At 38.6% G+C, this 21,628-nt stretch overlaps 1 protein-coding gene across 5 annotated transcripts; it reads left to right on the top strand.

The window, feature by feature from the left end:
* The first annotated feature begins 6,495 nt into the window (after positions 1–6,495).
* LOC306893508 (uncharacterized protein) lies at positions 6,496–20,542 on the top strand. 5 transcript variants are annotated; one of them, XM_079455375.1, is made up of 9 exons: positions 6,496–6,657; positions 6,926–7,128; positions 10,597–10,689; positions 11,254–11,349; positions 14,741–14,851; positions 16,880–17,000; positions 17,339–17,681; positions 18,877–18,929; positions 19,041–20,542. In XM_079455375.1, the coding sequence occupies exons 1-9, from the start codon at positions 6,654–6,656 to the stop codon at positions 20,243–20,245; spliced, it is 2,229 nt and encodes a 742-aa protein (XP_079311501.1). In that variant the 5' UTR covers positions 6,496–6,653; the 3' UTR covers positions 20,246–20,542. The 5 variants fall into 5 exon arrangements, with proteins under 5 accessions (XP_079311501.1, XP_079311502.1, XP_079311503.1 ...); XM_079455376.1 differs by having other exon boundaries at positions 6,529–6,657; positions 6,926–7,110; positions 19,041–20,541; XM_079455377.1 differs by lacking the exon at positions 6,926–7,128 and having other exon boundaries at positions 6,578–6,657; positions 19,041–20,541.
* The last annotated feature ends 1,086 nt before the right edge of the window (positions 20,543–21,628 follow it).

Raw genomic sequence — 21,628 nt, 5'->3', positions numbered from 1 at the left:
GGGAGCCACAGCAGGGGGGCAGAAGAGCCACATGCGGCTCAAGAGCCACGGGTTGCCGACCCTTTCTCTATACCAACAAGTGCTGCAGCAACTACATGTTGATATTGCTCACTGGCCAAGGACACTGTAACAGTCACTGCCAGCCACATTGTATTTTGTGTTATTTGCTTCTCAAATGTAAGTCTAATGTTCATTTCTTTGAGTTTGCTTCATGTAATGTCTTTGTTAATGTGAAAGATTATTTTGCTTATGTTTGTCTATTTAATGCTTTCTTGTAGGGATTTTATGTGTGTTGATGATTGTACTATGCCTGAGTTACTTTGTACCTGACCTCAGAGGAGTATAGTGTCAAAATCTACACCTAATGGATTATGGGGATGAACTTTAACAGCTGGAAGTAGTATTTACAAGTTTGTTTCAGTGGCTTACTCTATTGTCAACCCACTGGGAATAGATTGACACTGGACAGAACTTGTATTATCATTGCAACGGCTGTGGCTACCCTCATCTCAACCTGACAACTTGTAGGACTTTATTGATCTCATTTTCTTGAAGCTTGTCTAAATGCTACACGTGGACACTTTTGTAATTTGGGTAATTTTCTATGTTGGGTGATGTGCTATGAATATTCTTGAATATATGACGACAAAGAAACAATCTCATTGTTTATGCATTTTAAAGGCTATCGAGTGCAACAAAATTAATTAACAATCAACCAATTTACTGACAAATCACGAGTATTAATTTCACCAGTGCAAAGTAGCTCGGAAGGTTATACTGTAGATTGGTGGCCCGTATGGGGATGACTTTCAATGGATCACAGCAAGGAGCTGCTCTGCCATTCACAACACCTGGCCCAGAATCAAGTCGTTTCCGAGTCATTTGGCACCGGGTCTGTTACAAACTTGTGGTGCGTGTCGGAGCTCACCCCGGTCACGTTGTGTATTGCTATCTGCCGGGGGTTGGGCCTTCGGCTATCCCTGGCCTATTGAATTTCCCACAGCATGGCTGCCTTCAGGAGGCCTTCCGATTTAGAGGCATTCAGTCGTAATCCTGCAGACGGTAGCCTCATGCCAGTGGCTCCTCAGCCAAATGCTCAAACCAAATGTATGAACCTGCGGTTCCTCTCGTACTCAGCAGGATTACTGTCGCAACAACACGCCAACACGCCAAGTCTCACGACAGTCTAACCCAGCTCACTTTGCCTGTTTGTGGGTGAACAATCCAACGTTTGGCGAATTCTACTTCGCAATGATAGAAAGAGGTGACCAAAAAAACGACGTCGCTGTAAGCGCTTGGCCGGATCCCTGCGCTCAATCTCCTGACGGTAACTGACCTCCTCTCTGGCCTTTCCCTCCAAGTGATCAAAAAGAAAGAGTCTGGTCCGCCACTGACATATGATGAACCCTCATACATGCCTGTGCCTCTTCAACCCACTCATCAATACTCAGATAGATTTCAGTTTTTCTCAAACTTTTTCTGCCATTCCCTACTGTGGAGGTAGGGTAGGGGTCCGAGCTCCACCTGTCCCCAATAGCCAAAAACAAAAGGGTAATAAACTTTAGGTCCACTGTCTGTCTTGGTTTTCTCTGCTGGTGCCAAATCTTCAGTTTTCATTTCATTCCATGTCACAAACCTCTGACATAAAAATCATTCTTGCAATTTGTTTGCAATCTGATGTTGTTTTAAGTAAGGCTTACATTTAAATGCCGTTGTTTTGTTTTTGAGTGTATGGTCAATAATAAAGTAATTAATAGAGATGTCCACCCATTTGTCGCGCCCCACTTGTCATGTCTCTATTTCTCACCAGTGGGGCCTGCCCCACACTTTTGAGAAACACTGGATTAGATAGATAGATTGGGGTATAACATGTGGGGCACTAAAGGGTCCAGGTAAGGCTGCCTCCAAGACCGGCACCGTAGCTGCTGCCTGTGCCTGTAGTAACCTAGCATTATCAGCCCTCAATTGATTATGAACTCTCTTAATTCTTGTACTTCGTCCTCCATTTTGCTAAAAAAAGAAACCACAGAGAAACACCACCAATAGAGTGATTCAACACGCTGCTGTTCTGTTCCCCAAAATAAATATATATAAAAATTTACAAAATCAATGTCTGTAATACCGTAGAATCCTGCCAACTACGCCACGTGTGATGATGTGAGCGAGCGTGCACGTGTGCATGCATCAGATCACGCTGTGCCTATTGACTATGACCGACCACGCAACCTTGGGATTTTCACCAAAAGATTTTAACTAAGCTAAAGCTAAACTACTCGCAAGGACTAACACAGGTTCAAATCACTTAGGGCAGAGATAAAAAAAGTACAAAAATTTCAATTAATGCAAATAAAAAATGTGTAGACATCTTAATCCCATTCATCACAATTAAGACCAATTAAAGGCAAGGGGCTTACCCACCAGGGCAGAATTAAATCACTTCTAAATAAAAGAATCACCACATTCAATTTTGTGCACACGTATTTCACACAAAGCTGATATTATAATGTTGGGTGCTAGACGCGGTGAAGAAATCACTACCAACAAGATTGAAAGCAATCACACAATGGCTCTTTGTGCGCATGCCCTACCAAAAAAGGAAAGAAACTGATTACAAATGGGAAAGAGAATCGCACGTTACTCATACACAAATCAAACTCAGCAAAATAACAATAATAAATCAACCAAGAATCCAAAAAGAAGCACAGAGCTCGTCAGGCCACTTTTTGACCAGCTGCTGCTAGTCACCAAAGTGTGATGCCCTAAAACAAGCTCCAGATAGTAGGATAAGTACTCTCCAACTTTATACATCCCAGGGTTAAAAAATATATAATATACAAAATATATAAAAAATATACAAACAACAAAATCTGGTTCAATTTAACAAAGCATAAAGGATAATACAAAAAAACTAAAGCCAACCAAAGTTGACATGAAAAGAAAATCCCCTCTTGGGCCGACGAGACAGGCTCCGGCCTCGGGCGGACGGTGGCGACTCGTCCCGCTCCCTCTGGGGAGGTAGCCATCCCTCTGGGGAGGTAGCCATTGCTCGGCGGCGAGGTATCCTCTGCTCCAGAACCACCACTTCGGGCAGCCGCTGGCGGACGCCTCTTGTCCGCTCTGCCCGAACTCTCTGGCACCGCGAGGCCACTCGGCGGCGAGGACTCTTCGACAGCGTGTCTCTCCTTCCTCCCGGGTTTCGGCACCAGTGTAATGCAGTTCCATAGAAGGGAAGGAAGGAGGCGGTGGACATTCAAACAATACAACTTTAAATTAAACAAACAATAAACATGGAAGTAAAGACCGGCAGCCACCTCACGGTCGACTGCCAGCCATAAAACAAACACAAACTTAACACAATGTCCGGGCCCGGTCCTCTCTCACTGACGGTCCGGTCGTTCGTCCTTTTATATGCTCCACAATCTCCTCTGTGATACGAGACCGGTGCATCCCGGCTCTCGTCCCGCCTACCTCGCTACACTCCCCTTCCTGACTCTCCAAGCAAACCACCTGAAACACGCATTTCCGGTCTGGAAAGGTATTCCCTCAGGTGGAATCTGAAACTATTTGGGGTACCCGAGACATACAGGGAAAACATCAGATCGTTTCTGGGTTGAGACCTACCCCGAGCCCAAAAGCAAAAACCCTACATCCTAAAGGGGTGGTGCAAAGGTGTGTCATGCATTCTGAGCTCTTTACAGTGTTAAACGTCCTGTGTTCTCATGCTTAAAATGGTCAACTTGTCAAAAAAAAGAGTTGGACATATTATGAAGTATTTCTGTGCTCGATACACTCCCCCAGTGTTCGTACAGGTTTCGGAAAGTTTTTTTCAGACATGAAAAATCGTTACTTAACAATGTAATAAAGTTCGTACAAGTGTGGAGAAAAGGAGGCGGGGTCAGCGTGGCTGGGAGACCAGATCTGATATTTATTAAAATAAAAATATAGCGCCACTGCACTTCTCAACAATTCATAACTCTAGAATCAACTTTATATACGGTTTGCTTGTAGTCGCGTCTGTGGGTTCGTTCGTCTTCCCACAAGATGCAGACAGATGTCTTCCAGCCGGTCTCTCTCACTTTGTCTGCTGACTGCTGGCATTTTAAAGAGTCTCCTCACCAATCACTGTAACGAGACACAGGTGATCTCAATATGCACTTGACCTACTTGGCTTAATATGCACATTCCCGCGCCTCTTCCCTTCAGTGTAGACTCCGCTACCACGCCCCCCTTGCCACAAACAACTTTTCTTCTGGAAAAGCATGTGGCATCAACCATGGAGAGCAGGAGAAGGAGCATGCGCACAAGTCACTTTCACTTGTTTTGCAGGAGAGAGAGACAGCACTATGTTCGTTAAAGTTCAGCTGTGTTGTTTGTTTGCTGCATTTGGGTGATGAATGTTATGTAAACGGTGAATATAACGCTGGATTTGGAGATCATTTGAAACTGATAGATGGAGCGGGCGTCCCAGCCCTAAAATAATCTGGACACGAACCGCACGCAGTTAGTGAAACTAGTTTTATTTGCAATGTGACAATGTAATAAAGCACATACTTTAGTTCTGCCCCCTCCCACCAAACGTGTTGCATGTTTTCGGAAATAATCGTACAGCTGTATCTGTCTTTTATAAATGTGTTCAAACTAAAGACTCTACGGATACTTGAAGGGTGCGATACTGTTCTGTAAGAACTCAAGATTAACATGAGATATACATAAACTGTCTGAGTTAGGGCCACTTTAACAAACTTTATTGCCTTTTAAACATTGGCTTTCATTGCCATATATTGGCATATGACAGCTAAACTTAGAAAAGAATCACTTAAAATGTGCAAAAAGAAATACATTTTCTTTGTTTTCTGTTATTAATTTGCACTGCCTTTAAAATGTTGACATGACAGCTAATCTATATAATTCATTTTGGAAAATTATATTTTTCAGAAGATTAAAATCTGTCTTGGATTGTAATCGAAGAGACGCAACCAGGTTTTTTGAAAAACGCACATTGTTACAATATAAATTTAGTAACAGATTTAATAGATTACTCTGAGTTAATGCAAGAAAATAGTTATATTTTGTTTTTAGATTTATACAAAGCATTCAGTTAGGGCTGTCACGATTTCCAATTTTCACTACACAATTATCGTGCTCCAAAACTTTTACGATAACGACATTATCTCGATATTTATCAAAATGTTTATAAAAATAATAATGCCATCAGAGTAATCAATTTTTCATTATTTCGTTTTTTTATTTGGTCAATGAAGAGAGAGAGTTTTTAATGATTGTAACAGTTGCGGCAAATTTCTTACTGGGTGTCATGATGTAACTCTTGAGTGCAATATGAACAAGAAATTAATAATGTAAAAGAAATTGGGAAAAGTGGAATTCCATAAGTACATTTTAAGGTTTCAATAAAATGGCCAAGTGATGTAAATAATAAAGATGTATTTGATTTAATTAGAGAAACTGATAAATAGATTATAGAACTCTGTTCCATTCTCCGGAGCAGGAGGTGGCGGTAATGCACACAAGACGCTGGTTTCAGCTTACACTACAAAACAAGAAGAAAGCGTGCAGGATACAGCAGCTTTAAAAGTAAAAAAAACTCTGCCAGACAGGATATATTGTTTGAAGTTTTAAAAGATTTAAATAGAGTAAATCATCTAGGGATAGATATTACATACTTGCGGATTCCAGCTCATGTAGTAATAGAGGGGAATGAGATGGTGAATAATTTGGCAAAACACAGTTTAAAAAAAAGAGAAGTTGATATAAATATACCATTAAGCAAAGCTAAAGCAAAATGTATAATAAGGAAATCTATGAATTTATGGCAAGAGAAAAGGAATGAAGAGTTTAAGGGATACTTCACCCAAAATATCGTTAAGTCACATTCGAGGTGTTACAAATCTGTATGTATTTGTTCTGATGAACAAAGATAAAGATATTTCAAAGAATACTTATAACCAGACAGATTTAACCCCCCATTGACTGGGTACAAAAATACTATGTTGGTCAAAAGTGCCCCAGAACGGTTTGCTGTCCAACATTCTACAGATTGAATTACCCAGATTAATGGTGCCTTCACTGAAATTTGATAATTCACCTCAACACAGAAATAATATCTGGATTTAGTAACATTAAGAGTAGTAAACATTAAAACATTTAGTAACATTAAAACATTACAAGGGAATTAGCGACTTTCCGAGAGAACGTCACAGCAGTTTAAATCAACTTTTGTACATTATATGAAGGATTGAGTCAGAACGTTGCTTGCATTGTGGGATGGCAGAAACAGTTGATCATGTACTTTTACAGTGTGAAACATACAGGAATGACAGGGCTAAACTTGGGAATGGAATTTAATCTACAGCTAAAAGCCTCTCCCAGACTGCACATAAGCAGTTGACGGTGTACCCTATTTTATTTAAATACCTGAAAGATACTGGCTTGATAAGTAGAATTTCGTTTTTTCCCTTATTGTCTTCACACTCCATCCCACTAGGTGGTGGTAACTCACCAAAAGCTGGTTTGCCAACCGCCATTAAACATAAAAGGTGAAAAAGAACGCATGCGCAGTGTCTTGTAGAAACGAGTCCGTTAAAGTTGGAAGCAAGGCGTTTTATCAAGCACAATATATTAAGGAAAGAAGCATAATGGGTATGTTTTTAATTTCTACCACGTTGTCAAGCTAAATTCGTCAAATCTTTACTGTCAACAGTTAATGTCCGTCGTTTAGATGGGATGTTGTTGATGTAGAATAGCATTGGCGTAAGGTGCACATGTTTAAGTAGATGTTCAAGCGACTACTACATGTTTGAAGTTTTATTTGTATACAATATACACATACGTATAATAATTTACATGCATGTGTATTATGCTTGTGTATGTATGCATACAAACAAATATCAACTGATTATCTCTCTAGCGTCTGTTCCTCCCCTCTCTTCTCTGCGCCTGCTTGTTCCTCCTTTGCGTCTCACATCCGCCTTGATGTGGCAAATTGTCCAGGAACAGAATGTGGAGCAGTTTGGAAAACTGGAAGAATTTGTTTCTGTAATGACAAACCTTGTCCCAGACATCTTAAGCAAAAGACAGAGGGCAACTTTGATAGTAGGTTTGCGGGCAAAGGTATGTAAAGCCTGTATTTGTTGCGCTTTCACAGAGAGAGTCTTTCCTAACAGAATTACACAGTGTTAAAAATATGTCAGTCTGCTGTTTGTTCATGTCACATTCTGTTGAAGAATACTAAGCAGCATAGCCAGTACACACACATCGAAAAACAGAGTTACGACACACTTTACAACATAAACAAACGTTACTTCGCAAGCAGGCGTTCGTGGACTGTTCTTAAGGGAGTCATATGACGCGATTTCGTGTTTTACTTTATCTTTGGTGTGCCTCGTGTTGTTAATGCATATGTTACACACATACAATTGCTAATATTAAAGTCGCAAACCAAAAGAGATGTTTTATTTAAAAGTGGAGGCTCATTCAAACCTGCCTTAAATGCCAGGTTTAAACATCCTCACATTTCTACGTAATTTTGTGAGAAGCATCGAAGAACACCGCCCAAAATTTTTACCCAAAGAATAAAGGTGTGTCTTTGGCTGCTTTTGTGTTGTTGTTGTTGCTCCCACTGCCATTAACACCTGGGACCCATTCAGAAAGCAGGGTAAGTGCAAACTCCGTGTTAACCCCAGAAAACGGGATACTCTGGGTTTTCAGTTTCAGAATGCGAGATAAGTCAAGCCTGTTTCAGAAATCGAGGTATCTTTTACTTCAAGTGAGTAACCATAGTAACCTATTCTGAACCTAACCTGGTCAGGAGCAGGTTTTATTCCAGGTTTGTTACAATCTCCGCCCCCTTTTTGAAGCGCGAGCGGTGTTGAACTTGCCTGCAACGTTTGTTTTTTCATTCGTTTTACTTAATCTTGCACAAGTTCGTAATAAAGACATTAAAATGGCATGTTCGTTTATTCAAGAAACCCGTAGATGAGGAAGTTGCATTAATTTGGAGAGAGTTAAATTTACGTCGGGAGAGAATATATGGTGAAGCCCCGTTAGGATGTTTTATCATATCCGTGTTTTTTTTTATTTGAGCGAAACCGTTTTTCTTTACAGTCCATTAAATATATCCACAATCTGCTTCATCCTTACATCACACCTCACTCGTTGGGGCCGCGTTCTTACATCTGAGCAGATTCTCTGTATGAACATTTCTTTGCTAATGGAAGGTTTCTTTATAACACTGGGGATGCAGAACACGTTAGCAAGGCAACTGTATGCAGAGCAGTAAGAAAAGTGTGCATTGCTCTCAAGCACTTTTTATACATTTATGTTAAGTTTCATAGGATTGCAGGTGAATGGTGTACGTATTTCTGAATTAGGCTGATCAAATAAATGTGGTCTTGCTGCCACCTGTGGAAGTAAGATAATAATTCAAATACCCTTTAGGATTTCCCAATGTGATTGGGTGCACATGTAACCGGTCCTACTCGCCCCCGCTCTGCGCCGGCTTCGAACCGACGTCGGTCAGAATGGGAGACGGACGCTCTAACGAGGAGCCTTAAGACCGCAGTCCCAAGCGTCTGTCGCTAGAGCGTCTCTGTTGGTCGAAGAGTGAGGCTTACACACTGCACAGCTCTTCACTAGCTGGCCTCCATTACACATAGCTGGAGCAGGTGCAAGCATGGCCAGTTTTCTGTCTTCTATAGCCACAGTGCTCGGTTCTCATATCCTCATAACTTTCAAGGCCAGTTTATTAAATATATCAAACATTTCCCAGTCAGGCATCCTACTAGCAAGAGCATTTAAACTCATCGGACTGAATGATGTTCTTATATTTCATTTTCAGCTGCTGCCATGTTCTTTTTATTGCAGAAGGATTGCACCTACATGACACAAATCATAGATATATATATTTATATACCATATTTATAGAAGGAAGAGCAGCAAAAGCGAGACAATCGATATATATATATATATATATATATATATATAAGCAATTAAACTTGCGCATTGACACGTAAAGCAATTTTCTCCCATGCCGATTGTCTCTCTTTTGCTGCTCTTCCTTCTATAAATATGGTCATATTCGCTGTATGTTTGTAACAGTACCTTCAATTCTACTGGCGAGAAATAAACGGAGCGCTTTGTCACGTGGCGTTGCCATGGTGAATCATGTTATCTTCGCTCAATTGATGATGGCTTTTTAAAGGCGTAACGCGCGTAACCTGCGTAACCTAGGAACTTACTCAGAGTGGATTGAACTCATTGAAACCAGCTGTTCTGAAACAGAAAACTCAGAGTAGCGATTATCTGAGTAAATCAACTCAGAGTTCATATTTTAACTCAGTGTTGCTTGAACCTCCTTATTGAAACGGGTCCCTGGTTGTGTGCTTAAGTCTGTCAAATCCAACTTTGTAAGAACAGTCTGCTGCTTCTCACTCACTCAATAATTACGTTTTCATTTATCAAAGAATTTGCAAATGATTATTCAAATGTGTGCTTTTGATCACAAAGGCAGAAATGGGTTTTGTATTCATGAGGCTGAATCCATCGTGAGCTGGATTCTGCCTCGGTCCTGTATCCCCTGCAGAATACCTCATTATAATATGTTTCTTTGACTTTGTTGCGTCAAGACACCGTGTCAAAGTCAGCTCAATTTTATGTAATTTATACAGTGAGAGGGTAGATACCATCTAACCAAACAGTACGGAGTAGACCACATAAATCTCTTCCTCGCCATCGTCCTATGACATTTCGCAGCATCCCTCCTCCACCCCAACTCCTCACATGATTTTTGGTTCGGGCTTTATCTTATCTGATTAAATGTTCATGCGAATTTGTGAAATGAATATACTTCATATAAAATTTTCTTGGTGGAACATTCTTCCTAACACGGTCCGGTCAACCACATCTCTCACAACCTTCAAAAAACTACTAAAAACCCATCTCTTCTGTGAATACCTGACAGACAAATTCGCTTTGGATAAAAGTGTCTGCTACATGATTAAATGTAAAATGTAATCATTCAACCACACACACACCTTTACAAGCCACTTTTAGGTAAACAATATTTTTTTCATAAACATCCTTATAATAAAAGTCTAGTTGACTGTATTTTATCAACTTACCAGCAAATGAAAACGGTGTCACGGATACAGAGAGAAGGCAAGAGAGCGCGCTCTTAAACTTTAACTGCAACGTTTCACCATCATAAAGTGAATGCATTTATAATCGTGAGGGCCGTCCCGTACGGAAAACACGGATAAACTCTGAACAGATCCTTTACACAACTAATCATTGTTACACAATATTTTTGCATAATAATTGGCTGACTTTAAAAGTGCTGCAAAATCTATATGGAGGCAGATTAGTAGTATCGGTAGTATTGTGGCAACTCTGTTTTTCAACGGATCTTATGTGGCCCACATCACAATTGGGATTTACAACTACTATCTGAATACAGCCAATATGTTATTGTTATAAGTAGATCATTATAAATGTGTCCAAATGGTGATAAAATAGACCCTGTAAAAGTTACAATTACTTGTCATGTATTCTCTTTACTATATGTGATGATTGTTGTTCTAGATGATTCTTGAGATGTGTAGAGGTGAACTCCCAGCAGACCTTCAGACTGTTAAGTCACACATTCAGTGCATTCAGACCACAGATTTATTAAAGGTATATAGAGTCTGCACTGTTCATTTAATTGTTGATTCTATGTCTGTTTTTTCTTTTATTCCTTTTGATTTAAGGAGAGTTAGTTTTTTATGGTGCTGTTTAAAAATGCTCTGTGTATCTGCTGTGCACAGCAATGTTTACATGGATAAGAAAATTCTGATTACCCTAAATATTTGTCAAAATACATTTTAATGTCAAAAACTCTGGGTTCAGTAGACGTTTATTTTATCTCCAACTACAACATCAATGTTAGAATGACCATAGAGAGGCAGAAACATTGACAGAATAACTGTATTAAAAATTACCATTGATTTATTAGTACAGCTACTTGCAGCAAAATGTTCCCATTGGTGTATGATCTGAACATTTTAGATTTTCATAAATTAAACCATGCACAAAAATATTATGATAGTCTTCAAGCTTTTTTGCAAACATGTGTAGCATATAATCATACATTTCAGTCTAATGCACAGCTATAATGTTTTGACAAATCCACAAACTGTGTTTTCAATTTTGTCCGAATCAGTTATTCAGTCGATGATGATTACATTTTTATGTTTTAAGGTGAATGATTCGGACATGGAGAATTTACAGGACAGTGTTCTTCAGCTTGTTCTGAGCTTGCTGGAAGACTCTTTGAAAAGAGAATACTTCTTTCAGGTCAGTTATCTTTTTAAAATGAAATATGCTGTTGTAATAAAAGAATGTTAAAGCGTGAACAGATGTATAGTTTGTAATTATACTTTGATTAGAAGGTAGATAGACCCATTGAAAATGTTTGTTTCAGGCTCTTGTCTGCTTAAGAAATAAAGTGAATAAGTGACGGAAAATTCATCTCTTCTGTGCGATCCGGATCTTTCAGATAGTTCGTTTTAATAAACCGGTTCACCTTTTATTTACTTATTATGTCCTAATGTAATGATAGCAATCGCAATTAATTAATGTGTTAAGAAAATACACTTGCAGGACATTCAAATATATGAATCCGTAATCATAACATGCCTTTTGCATGTCCACAAGTCCTCGGTTCACATGCACTTGTAGCAGTAGCACAGCATCAGTTGTGTTTCCGAAAGAAACAGTTCTCGGTTCAGTGTATTGGTGATCCTTAACTGTTACAACCGGTTCATGACTCGAGAATAAGAACCGCTCTAGCAGTGGCATGTACATAAACATATTCTCATTATACTTTATATTATCACACTTCTGATGTTCAATCAAATACATGAGCCGTAAACGTGTTCTCGCTCTGTCATCAGTATCTGGATGAAACCAATATAAAATTGCATTCTCGCGTATATCTTAACACAACATTGCTGCATTACGCAGCAGTTAAAGTTGAGTGAGCGTAAATGACGCAATCAACGTGCACCACTTCATCAATTGTGACGCGCCGCCCACTCATGATTCAGTAACGAATTTAAGATGATGAGAAAAAGATGGTCGAGATATTCATAATGGCCACCTATTAGCACCTGTCAAATTTTTTATCTGATCTCTTGCGATCCAGTTGTCAGCTGTTTACTCCGATTGCACATTTATATAATATTTATTCATTTTTATATGCATGCATACTGTATAACATAGCCTAGAAGCTAAATTAACCCCTTATGGCCTAATGGTTAGAGCGTTGGGCTTGTGATCAGAAGGTTGCCGGTTCTAATCTCAGTGCCAGCAGGTCATGACTGAAGGGCCCTTGAGCAAGGCACCTTACCCCTGATTGCTCTGCAGTAATGTGACACTGTATAAAAACTACTTGTAAGTCGCTTTGGATAAAAGCGTCTGCCAAATGAATAAATGTAAATGTAATGTAAATATTATAGTTGTATAATAATAAAACTACGATGAGCATTTACATCTGAAAAATTATCCGATCCGTGACCCAAAATCCATAAACTGATCCGAACCATGAGTTTTTTGTGATCATTGCACCACTTGAAATAAATGGTAACTCTCTATTGGCGTACCGCTGTGATGACATTGCGGACAAGTAGATTAACCCAAAAGCTGAAATTCTAAGCTTTACATAAATACCACACTTGAGTGTGTAATTCCCAAAGAGCGGACAGCAGCAAGCAAAGTTTGTAGGTGTGTTTCTAGCCATTTATGTTTTGCGATTTTTGCTGCATCCACTTACAACAATTCTTGTTTTTTTAAATATATTTACGCTAGGATATTTACTAAATTAATCCGAAAGCAGTGGCGCAGATGGGATTTTTTTAATTGGGGGCACCAAGCTATCATCAAATGATTTCAGCTCGGTTAGTTATTTTGTGTAATTTGGGCTTTAAATAGAAAAAATGAAGGGGTGGCAGTTATGCATTCCAGCTCAGAAGGTAAACGTCGGTGGCAGCACCATCGTGTGTGTTTATTGACAACCGAACGGCATGTAAGTGAGAATGTTGGTACAAGTAATGGTGACCGGTAGATTATTATTGTCACTATTATTATTATTTCAGCCTGTTTCTTCCCTGACCCGATTCTGAAGCAGTGACAGCAAAATAATTAAGTGAAGTCAACTTAATTTATATAGCGCTTTTTACAATTTTCATTGTTACAAACCAGCTGTACCTTAAAACATATTGACTATAATCAAAACATATAAGGTCAAAACAAAAAAGGTTTAAACATAAGACAGACACACAGATTCAGACACACTCACACACAAATGCGCACAGACAGTAATGCAGACACACACACAGGGGCCATCACCTAGAACAGGGGTCGGCAACCCGCGGCTCTAGAGCCGCATGCGGTTCTTAAGCGCCGCCCTAGTGGCTCCCTGAAGCTTTTTCAAAAATATGAAAATTTAAATATAATTTCTGTAGGAGGAAAAACATGACAAACATTCTTAAAGTTTTTCAACGTTGTAAAAATGTGTATAATATTTAATTTCAACATTTCTGTCAACGAAGATTTACGTCATATACTGCGACACGCGTTTCTGTCAGATCGGCGGCGGCGCGCGTGATGCCAGACCGGTGGCTGACAGACAAACAAACAAACCGGCGGGTGTGTCATGGACCATGGATCCCAAGGGGAAAAAAGAGTAAGATAATTGAGGAGAACAGATGATTCAACAGTTCTTGGACCGAATCATTTGCTTTCATTGCCAATGTGGAAAATTAGAGGAGCGCAAAGATAAATTTAAGAAGTGGATTGCATCTCCAAACTCCACTACTGCTGCTAGTTTTGTTGCAACCCGGGAGATAATAAAGCGTGGGAAAACGTTCAGTTCACAGATGATACTGATTTTTGTCAGTATATAGTATATAGTTTGGGGGAAGAGGATTGTATTGTGTTATTGAGGATTGAAGAGGACTGCATTTTATTTCCATGGGGATGTCTGAAATTACAGGATGCATATCCACGTTGCACATTTTGTTGTTTTTTCTAATCCTAAAGTAAAAATGACATCAAAAATCTGATTTCTTTATTGTATTTCTTTAATTTCATCAATGCAACGAAACATGATACATTAAAATTATAATGGAAGTTAAACCTAAAGCACCATCGTACAGCAGAGTAGTCACGTGGTGCGTCATTCTCTCCAGGATGCGCTGCAGGGGAAAATAAACATTTAATCATGAATGCTCATTTTGTATTTGTAGCCTTCTTATCATTTTGATACTAGGGGGGTAATAAAGCTAATATAGACACTTACAGCATGTGTTGCCTTCATTATAAGGCTTATATAAGGCTTTTAATTTTTTGCGGCTCAAGACAGCTGTTTTTTATTTTTTTTTGTCTAATATGGCTCTTTCAACATTTTGGGTTGCCGACCCCTGACCTAGAACCACACACCCAAGATAAGGAGAGGGAGAAACACAGGTCAAATATTAAACGGACGTGTGTGGACTTACTGGGTTTTCACTAAAGAAAACTCAGAAAAATGCCACATGGAATTCACACTTTGGCACACAAACAAACATTAAGAAAGCATTGCAAGTTCATACACTTTGGGAATTTAACAAATCAATGACATGAATGCCTTGATGTTCATGGTTACAACATTCAGAACATACTGTACATTATTGTTTTTGTGTTGCAGGAGGTATTTCCAGTAGAATATGGTCCTGACTTTGATAAAGCATTACAAGTCCTTGTAGGCTTTTTTCTTTCCAGATTGGAACAGCTTCTGCCTGTACCAAACTTCAAACAGGTCTGATTACACTTTATATAAAGAAGATTCAGGTCAGCTGAATTATCAATTTAGCTGTTTTTTTTTGGGTTTAAGTGTTTGTTTCATTTGTGCCAAACATTTGTACTGGTTGTTGTTAGAGCTGTTAAAACTTAAAAATAAAACTAATAATGAGAATAATTGTCAACAAATTGTATTATCATGTGCATGAGTACAAAAGTACAAGTATAAAGCCATCGCTTTGAAAAATGTAATAATTTCAAAAGTTAATGTACTTGTTCTGTTATGTTTTATGTTTGAAATACTATCTTATATCTGTTTAACAAACATGATGTAAATAATTTATATTGGAGTTTCTTTCTTCAGTCAGACAAAAGTTAATTTTAATGTATAGAAGAGAAGACTACACATATAATGGTGCCAGAGCCCAATCTGGAACCTGGCTGCGCTTTTCCATTGAAAAGATTCTGGGTCAAAACCTTGGTGGTCTCAAGATTGGGAACGCGGTCCACTGCGCTACTGAGGCTGATGTTCTTATGAGAGAAGGCAGGGCTGATTTTAATATCATAGAAAACGCAGCTTTTTACGGCGTCTTTGTTACACGGAAGCGCCGTCATTTACGTAAACTGCGTTTCACATTGCCGCATTGACGCATGCGTTTCAAATTGCCGCTTTGACGCCTGCGTTTCACATTGATGCCTGCGTTTCACATTGACGCATTAACGCCTGCGTTTCACATTGACGCATTAACGCCTGCGTTTCTACAGTGAAAACGCCATAATTTACGGCACATATGCTACAAGATGCCGTACTTTGCGCCGTCTGTATGGCTTAAACAGCGAAAAAAACAAGGCTTCTGGTTAATGGCGAAATGTGACCCAAACGGCTTTCCATAGGGCAGTCAAACGTGTCCCTGCGCAAGGTGCGCAGTTTAAAAGTAATACGCATCTCTGTGCAGCGCGAGGTACGCAGTCTTAAAGCCAGGCGTGTTTTGCATACATCTCTTCATGCCACGCAGTTTTAAAGTTTAAAGTGGAGAGGTGTTTTAAATGACAAAATGCAAGATTATATTGGTAAAACCCAATTTGTGGCTAGAAACTCTCATTTAGGGTAATATTTAGTTCAGAGGTGGGAAGTGACAAAGTACATTTACTTGGGTACTATACTAAAGTGTTATTTTTTTTCTGGATACTTTTAACTGTACTTTGCTACATTTCATTGACGCATCTCAGTAACATTTCCTTAGCCAACAGTCCCCTCCCTCCCACGTTTGGATATTGGAAACTTGTATATTATATTCATTCATTACACACAGACTGATATATTTGAAATTTGTATTTCTTTTAATTTTGATGATTATAACTGACAACTAAGGAAAATCCCAAATTCTGCAGTCTTCCCCATGATTGTGTAGCCTACAGAACTAGACTGAGAGACCATTTAAAAGGCTTTGCAGATGTTTTGACTAATTAGTTGATTAGAGTGTGGCACCAAGTGTCTTTGTATTTTCACAATATTCTAAATTTCTGAGATACTGAATTTGTGATTTTTCATAGTTGTCAGTTATAATCATCAAAATTAAAAGAAATAAACATTTGAAATATATCAGTCTGTGTGTAATGAATGACTATAATATACAAGTTTCACTTTTTGAATGGAATTAGTGAAATAGATCAACGTTTTGAGGATATTCTAATTATATGACCAGCACCTGTATATGTGCTTTTGGAGAATCAAAAAGTGGGACACTATCTAATGCCATTACCAAGTGGAGAAGAGCCAGGACGTCTTAAAAATTACTCTTAATTGTGTCTGGCTGAAAAAAGAAAGTCATATAGACCTAGGATTGCATAAGGGTAAGTAAATGATTGATTTAATTAAATTTTGGGTGAAGTATTACTTTCCCTTTCACTACTATTAACATATTATAATCTTTTAATATTTGGTTCGAATTAATTATTGCTTATCACAGTGTATAACATAGTTATGTAGACCTCAGTTTGCACATTGTTTGAAGTAGAGCATTGAGTTGGATAATTTATTTTTCAGGTTTCATTGCTGCTCAGCTGTCACCCTGCAGAGTTAGATGCATGTGTAAACTCTGTCTGTAAATCACAGAATTTACTATCCTTGCTGCAGACTGATGTGTGTGGGACTATGGAAAAAAATGGTATTTATTTATGTTTGTATAATTGCATATGCTTTAAAATCACGTTCTTATAGATAATTGGTTAGTCAGTAAAACTTTCCTCTGTAAATCTAGATTTCTTGATTATTGAAATGGCCTGATTTTACATCTTGGGGCCATTTAAATATAGAAAGAAATTGTAGAAACGTTTCAGTTCAGTACTACTGTGTAGTATATACTGTATATGTCGTTTTATTTCTCTTTCTCTAGAAATCTATAGAACACCTCTCTAGAACATATTTTCCTATAGAATTTTACACATTTTTTGGTTGTAAATGAATTGTGAATGGCTAATCCGGTTTTGTTTTTTCATTTTGTAGTTCTTCCCTCCATAGTGGAGGATCGAATATTCTCTTCATTGTCTCTGCCTCCCATCAGTCAGTCTGCCATTATAAACCAGCACAACGGTGATGGCAAGTTACAAGTGCCTGTTTGTCCTGATAAGCTGCTAATTAAAGAACACAGTGTGGTCCAGGAGACCAACACAAGTGATCCCAATGTCCAAGATGTAGGATCAAATTCTGGCAGTGTGGTCCAGGAGACCAAGACAAGTGATCCCAATGTCCACGATATAGGATCAATTTCCGGCAGTGAATCATCAGAATGCTCAAGAGACAGAGATGGAGAAAAGGAAATTATCTCTAATGCAGATGAATTGCAAAAGTAAGTTTCCAACTTACTAAGTATTGATGGGGTTGTTACTAGTTTAACAACTGACTAATCATTTATGTTTCTAGTTTAGGGACATCTTTACACAGCAAAGGTGGCACAAAATCCAAATCTAAAGTGGCATGTAACGACAAATGTGTATTTGCATAGACTGTTTAAGTGGCTGTTTTTCGGCAATAACCGAAACCGCTGTACTGTCAGTCAAGGAATATAGCACAAGCTCTAAAGTTGCTGTTAAAGGTCATATTAGCAAACTTAAAAACAGGTACAAGCAGAGGGTGCTCACTCTGACCTTGCTTGGTTAACACGTCACCACAAGTTTCTCTATCATTGCAGTCTGCAGATGTTTCAAGCAACTGTAAAGTTCCGTCACCACAACGGAAGCCCCCACCTCTCTGTTCACTCGATTGAACATGACGTCAGCGCTTTTCTGCTTATTTTTTTCCAACTTCAGGCACTCTACCAGAATCATGCAGTGGCAAAAACGTGAGACGCCTGGCGTACATAAGTCATGCGAATTTTGAAAAATTCAAAAGAAACTCGTCTAACAGCAAAATATACATTCTGTGTGGCATGAATGCATTAAAACAGGAATTAAAATACGGCGAAATAATGCTTAACACGGCCACATTTACAAAAGTATGTTTTAACAATATGAATGGCTTGTTTATAGTATTTTAAAACATTACATTATGTTAATAAAATAAATGCTAAATAAATACTGACACTCATAATGACAAAATGTATATTTTACATGTGTAGTAAGTGGTTTAGGATAAAGCGTCTGCCAAATGGAAAAACATAAATGCACCTTTTATTAAAAAAATCGCTGTGTGTGTTTGAAATAACCTCAATGAGATGTGGTTCTGCTTCTTGGCTCATCTCCTGACTCTCTTGTTCGGTAGTCACGACTCTAACAAAGTTTAGAGCAGCTTTAATATTAATTTACACTTGATCAAATGTGACTGAGGCAGCTTTGGTTCAAAGGCTTAACATTGGTACCCAACCACAACTTGCTATGCTGCTTGTAAATAAATAAACATAAAAAATATATACCATGGTCACTAAGAGGTAAATTTACTCTGGATGTGGCACTGGTAAACAACTGTAAGCAAATGATAACAAGATTTTCCATTTTTGGGTGAACTGTTCCTTTAATGTTGTAAAATAAGCTTTGTTTTTCTAATAGGAGTAACAAAGAAGAACCGAATGTACCATCATCCACTACCACTGCCCATCGAGGTATAGCATCTAAGAATATTTTAACTTCTTATTTAGCCTTTTTCTCATTTTTAGACTAAACATCTCTTCTCTTTTTGTTCTGTTTCCTTCAACAACATTTTGTTTTTAAAGCTGCTGTGCCTCTTCAGCCTCCCACCCTTGACACCTTTCCGAATAAAACTTCTAAAGGCTTCCATTATGCTGGCAGGACCGTCCACAAATGTCAGCAGTGTACAAAATATTTCATATATCGCACTGATCTTCTCAAGCACCAGGAAATTCACACCATGGAGGGGGGACACAAGTGTCCTCAGTGTGGGCAGGTTTTCAGCGATTTGACACAGCTGGCTTCACACAGAATCACTGGCTGCAATGCCAGAGTTTTTGAATGTGTCAAGTGTCCAGCCCATTTTAGATCTTTAAGAACGCTGTACAGACACAACAGAGTACACAAAGAGAAAACCACACACAAATGCCCTGAATGTGGAAGGCTTTTCACAAGTCTGTCAAGGTTAGTTGGTCACAGACGAGTTCATAAATCACCTTCAATTAGAAGAAGTTACAGCTGTAAACAGTGCAGCGAGACGTTTGGGTCATACCGAGCCAGTTTAATTCACCAGAAGATCCATAAAGTCAAAGACATCCGCCCTTCCAAACCAGAACGGCAACCAGGAAAATGTCGTTTTTGTGACCTAACATTCAGTGTTGACAGCGAATTAAGAAGCCATCTCAAGACACATGCAGAGTTTCGACCCTATATATGTGACCAGTGTGGAAAGTGCTTTTCAGCAAACAGCAGCCTTCTTGCCCATCTTTCAAACCATACAGGGGAGAAACCTCTTCTTTGCTCGCAATGCGGAAAACGCTTTTACAGCAAGATCCAATTGAAATCTCACATGAGGTGTCATTCTGGTGAACGGCCACACATCTGTCCATACTGCAATAAGCAGTTTTCTCTCTCTGGGAATTTGAAGATTCACATCAGAATTCACACAGGAGAAAAGCCTTATGTTTGCCATCAGTGTGGAAAAGGTTTTGTGTCTGCGGGATGCTTGCAAGTGCATCTGCGCTCTCACACTGGAGAGAAACCATATCAGTGCAAAATATGTGGCAAGAAATTTGTAGTTTCAAGTCACCTGACAGCTCACATGTGTTTTCATACTGGAGAACGTCCACACTGCTGTTTACAGTGCGGCAAAAGATTCATCCGGCGGTATGACTTGAGCAAGCACATGTACACTCATATTGGGAAGCGACCTTTTCCCTGCCCACTGTGCTCGAAGGCATACACATGTCGTACACACTTGAACAGGCACATGAAGAGCCACAGTGTTTGAAGCAAATCATTTTGTTATCCTGAGTGCCTTTTGGAGTAAAAAATGTCTGTGATATTTAAAAATGAATAGTTTACATAATAATAAAAAATAATTTACACACAAATTCCCAACCTGTATGCGATTTTTTTTCTGTGAAATGTAAAAGGAGAAACTCATTTATTTTATTTTCCTTGGACTACTTTTGCAGACTGCATGTTTTCACTATATTCTTAGTCTGAAATGTTTTAGTTAGGGAGTTAAAATGAAAAGCTCAGCAAAACTTTTTGTAATATAGTTAATAAATAGTTTGTGTACTCAAACATGTTTTGAACCAGTTCTTGAACTCGCGCAGCCAAATAAAATAATATTCCCAAATTCCCATGAAAAAGATTATCAGAAGATAACATTATTTCAATGGTTTTTGCCTCAAACAGAGCGGTTTCAGAAGAAAACAACATGCAATGCATGTGGACTGTTTCCATACTGCTGTTTTTTATTCTGTTTCTTTGAAAAATGCACTTTTTTGAGATGGTGTGACTATTTCTTTGTTTATTGTACTTTGTGAGCTGCAGTTGAAATCAGCTGTTTTTATGACTTTGTTGTAGTGATTGGTAATGTATAGTGTAGTTCTGAGCCATGGATCCATTTAAGAAACCAAGGGCTAGAGCCCATGTATTGTTGTTTTCTTTAGTTTTAAAATCAGTCTCATCCCATTATAAAGCAACAATAAAGTAAATGTGTTGAATGGCATAGTCGTATACTAATGAAAAAAGCTATTTTTTTTGGTTATTAAAGGGGGAAATAAAAACATTCTCATCTACCCATTCTTTACCATCTTGGACAATAGATTTTTGCAGCATCTGTGGCTTCAATGATTAGGTATTTAGTGTAACATTTGAGCAATAGCAGGAATCTAGCTCTCTTAATGAAATGGAATCCTGTGACGGGCGGTGACTTTTTTTTTAAACGGGTATGCTGAGTGGTAAGATCAGTAGCTAACTAAGGTCACCATCAGAGTGATCAGTGTTTCTCCTGACCCTTGTTAGATTATGTGACTGTGTTTTTAATGTAGATATGTTATTGAAATGCAAATAAGAATCTTAAAAATTTGAGCCAGCACCATTTGATTTGTGTTACAAATGGAAGTATTTTTTGATCCAACTGTTCACTTTTTACAGCGTGAGGGACCAGTGTCTGCTCCACCAGTGGGTCCTTTTTATTTTTTATCTAAAACGCCCATATTTTCCAACCATTAAACACTTCTTTTCCCATACAGTTTTGTACGACCGGAAATTAGTCTGCTGACCCTGGTGTCCCAATAGGTTACCGGTGCCATCTTGTGCAACTAGCAAATTAGGTTCTCAAGGGCTGTTTAAGATACCATATGTGTGATTAATTTCTGTA

This window comes from Barbatula barbatula (assembly GCF_947034865.1).
Source record: "Barbatula barbatula genome assembly, chromosome: 4".
Taxonomy (NCBI): Eukaryota; Metazoa; Chordata; class Actinopteri; order Cypriniformes; family Nemacheilidae; genus Barbatula; species Barbatula barbatula.
This window is presented reverse-complemented; position numbering and strand designations above follow the sequence as displayed.

Bases quoted from the DNA above. Each gene is read 5' to 3' on its own strand.
- LOC306893508 (XM_079455373.1), top strand. From the start codon at position 6,811: ATGTTTGAAGTTTTATTTGTATACAATATACACATACGTATAATAATT. The intron at 11,350-14,740 runs GTCAGTTATCTT...TTTGTGTTGCAG, and splicing joins AAAGAGAATACTTCTTTCAG to GAGGTATTTCCAGTAGAATA. The intron at 14,852-16,879 runs GTCTGATTACAC...TTTATTTTTCAG, and splicing joins CTGTACCAAACTTCAAACAG to GTTTCATTGCTGCTCAGCTG.